The sequence below is a fragment of the Octodon degus genome, unplaced genomic scaffold (genome assembly GCF_000260255.1).
Source record: "Octodon degus isolate 3935 unplaced genomic scaffold, OctDeg1.0 scaffold00065, whole genome shotgun sequence".
In the NCBI taxonomy this organism is placed as follows: domain Eukaryota; kingdom Metazoa; phylum Chordata; class Mammalia; order Rodentia; family Octodontidae; genus Octodon; species Octodon degus.
In genome coordinates this window covers 5,372,191-5,375,998 of record NW_004524641.1, presented here as the reverse complement: position 1 = coordinate 5,375,998, position 3,808 = coordinate 5,372,191, and the positions used below count along the sequence as shown (strand labels likewise).

Here is a 3,808-nt window from a genome sequence, read left to right as displayed (position 1 = left end):
GTTGAAAGAGTCTAGCTATGTAGTTCAGGCTGGCCTGGAACTCATTACACAGCCCAGGCTGGCCTCACATTCATGATCATCCTCCACCTCAGCCTCCCAAGTGCTGGGATTACAAGTATACATCCATACATACTTTATATGAACTGACTGACACATCTGACTTTTTTAAAAACTTCAATTTATTTCAAGTTTTACTACCATTTTGAGGATTTTTAAATAACTAAACTTAGGTCCCATCAGAAAAAAAAAAATGTATGCATTATAGTTTGTTAGTCCAAAAACTGTAATTTATTGTGTATTATCACTCCAACCAAATATATGTACATAGGTCTGACCTTTAAATAAAAATGATGGATTATAAGAGTAGTAGAAAAGGTCAACTACCTCCGTTACTTAAAATTTCAGTCTCTATTGATAAAATCAGGGTTTAATAGGTTTATCAGTCTTTACATTTTTTATTACTATGTAAAGACTCAACAGGTGAACATAAGTTATTATCAATAAATATATGTTTAAAGATTATAGCTAGGTGTAAAACTGACAGTGAGAAAGACAAAACAGACAAAATATTTTGTTTAGGCACATAAGCACCTCTGTGTTTCTTTGTCATTGCTATTTGTTACTTGCTATGTTCTTAAAAATAAAAATCTACAGCTTAAAAAAAAAAACAGACTGAAACTAATCACCGTTTTTTTGGGGGGTCACAATTTTAACATCCACACTGCAATAATCTATATGACATCAAATTACTGCTAGAGTACAATTTTTATATTTCTTTTCACAGTTAAAATTTGACCATATTCAGATCTTGGACGATCTAATCATGATTCTACAAGGTCTTTTTTTTTTTTTAAGGGATCTTTCCATCTGCTTTAACACAGTGTAATAATAAAATGTCCTTGAATGAGAACCTTTTCACTTGACAGCCAGATGATAAATCATCTATTGTAATAGTTCCTTCCATGTTTCTACTTTTAAAATGATGGTGGCAAGTTCAGGTATTAAAGTCATTAAGAAAAGTAGTAAAATTTAGTAAAGAAACTGTAACCAAAAACATTATTTTTAAAAACAAATGATAGCTAGTGAAAGACATGAAAGTACAACTGCATATACCACGTTTACTAACAAACATTCTTCAGGGAGAAAATAAAATCACCAAAAATTCAGTAACAGCCTGAGACATTACAAAAGCTCTTACACTAAAAATGTGAAGGGTATAAGTCAGAGTAGGAGGGCAAAGAAAAACTGAAAATCAGAAAAGAATTTTAAAGGGGCTTCTAGCCAAAGAGATTATGAGACAAAAATTTTTAGGAAATAAAGAATATTGGTCATTCCTACATATTAAGAACTTTTACTCCCCAGAGGAAAAAAAAAAGATACCAGCAGGGAGGAAAATTACCTATGGCTATCTTTTTAGAAACTATACTTTACTCATAATTAGCTCAAAGTGACAACTTGGAAGTAAAGCTATTTTAATAAAAATAAGACTATCTGTTGTTACTGGGAACATAAACCAATGAAGACCTGAATTACTGTTATCTTCCTTTGGCCAGCAGCTTTTATTAATATAACAAACATCAAAATTTGGAATAGGACTGAGGCAGTAGGATCATGAGTTCAAGGCCAACCTGAACTCTATAGTGAGGGCTCTGCTTGAAAAACTTTTTTTTAGAAAACTCTCCTTTTATAAAGATGTCAATAATCTACATTTTAGGTACAAGTTTCTTAGGTTGCTTATTCAACTCTATAAAAAAAAAACACACACACACACACAGAAAAACTTACTAGTACCATTTCTATAATAGTGCTTTCATAGTTTTTTAAAAACTACTTTGATTATATTAACCCTACTCTTAAAATATCAGGATATAATTTGTTTGATAAAATAATATTCTCTAGAAAACAGAAGACAAAATAAAGAGCCAAGAATATACTCTGTGGAAGAAATACTTCCTGTGATGCAAAATTTCAAGGGCAATGCAGAAATCAACTATGAAATATTCATCTTTCTCCAGCACCACAACAAAAATCTTTATTTTGAGAAACCAACTATAATTATAAAAGAAGATTTCTTTTGCCTCTTTCACCTGTTCTTTCTACTGAGATAGCCTCCTGGCTGCCATCATTTACATATTCCTTTTCCAGAGTCAGGATCAGAATAGTTACATTGCTTGAATTCATAGCTTCCCCTTGCATTCTAAACAAGTGAATTCAAGTTCTACGACCTTGACTCTCACAAGTTGCAGGGATGAGTTACAGTCCAGACATGCAAATTATGCACAGATTTTGTGGAAACACTCATTTTACCTAATTGGTTCTTTTGTGCTATTCTCAAATTTTGTTCTGAAGTAAAATTTTCAACAATGGGTAAACAACAGGATGAATTTTTATATCTAATAGTCCTAATATTTTTATATCACTTACAAAGTACTATAATTCATACAATTAAATTTATTTGTATACTTACAATAGGATTTCCAAACAGGAGGTCTATATTCATCCGTATCTGAAAGAACAAACATATTAATGTTACTGAACATATTTTAAGCAAGATGTTTTAATCTTTGGTATATACTGGTTGAGTATTTGTCCTAGGTGTTGTGCTAGGTATTAAAAGGTTTTTAAAATTGTTCTTATGTTCTTAGTTTTGTGAAACTGTTCAAAAGGAAGTTATCATATTTATTCACCAGCTTATCATAAAAATTATAAGAAAAAATAAAAATAAAATAAAAATAAAAATTATGATAAGTATTTGATGCTGGAACTAACATTATAATCACTGAGGTAAGAATCAATAGTCATTGTTTATTTAGGTTTAACAATTATTTCACTAAAGATCCCTGAAACTACTGGATTTCTCTTGAGTAAATTTACCAGACAATTTTATTCTCCAGAAATACCAAGTATTTCCCTATTTTTACCCATTACATTTGGGGGATTCTCATGTCATTAGTTTCACTAATTCGAAGAGAGGTGAGCAGCAGGGGACAGCTTCCGGTCCTCATGTGTCCTGGAGAGTCAAACCCAGGAAATGAGAAACACTTCCACGGGAGAGCATATCTCCAGGGAACCACATGGAACAGGATGTGAACAGCTGCTCTTTGAGCCCACTGCCCTCCCTCTGCTCAGATAGGAGAGACAGCACGAAGAGGCAGTGCCAAGAGATGGAAGATAAACACAGGAGGAAGATGGATCATTCTGGCAGCTAACAGCCCTGCCTGCAAGACTGTAGCCAAATCTACACACACATCATGTTTTTGGTGTGAAAAAGTTTAGTCAGCCACATCATCTGGCCCTGCTGGTAACCAAAAAGACCACTTAGGAAACTTAGTCCTAAAAATCTTGGCCCAATGAGGCAAGAAAAATCCAAAGTTTACTGAGACGGTAAACATGAACCTCAAAGAAAAGGGTCACAGGATCAGAACACTCAACCCTCCATTCCCAGACATTAAAGTACAACCTCACACTTCATTTCTGATGTGTTATCATAAACCACACAAACACTGAGTCGAGGGACACAGCAAGCCACTAGTAAGAGGCATACGAAAATAAAGGGAAAAGGCTGCTTAAAAGACTTTTTTAAAAATATTGAATAAATAACAGCAAATATAGTTGTTTATTATCAATAATACTGAATTTAGGAACAAATATAGAACCACTGCTCTTATGGGAAACAGGTTCCTGTGCCTCAGTCATGGCATTCTCACCAATTAAAAGCAATTTCACCTTGCTTTTATGTGTTTCCCTTTAAAAACACCTTATTTAGTAATCTACTATTGATTTATGAACATCTAACTCATGGCCAACA

At 33.2% G+C, this 3,808-nt stretch overlaps 1 protein-coding gene across 2 annotated transcripts in view; it reads right to left on the bottom strand.

Annotated features, from left to right (window-relative positions):
• Chn1 (chimerin 1) overlaps positions 1-3,808 on the bottom strand; it is a 209,372-nt gene that overhangs the window by 147,670 nt on the left and 57,894 nt on the right. For both annotated transcript variants that reach the window (XM_023719153.1, XM_023719154.1), the window contains exon 2: positions 2,468-2,506. In XM_023719153.1, the coding sequence (XP_023574921.1) occupies positions 2,468-2,506 (39 nt within the window). The remainder of the gene's footprint in view (positions 1-2,467; positions 2,507-3,808) is intronic.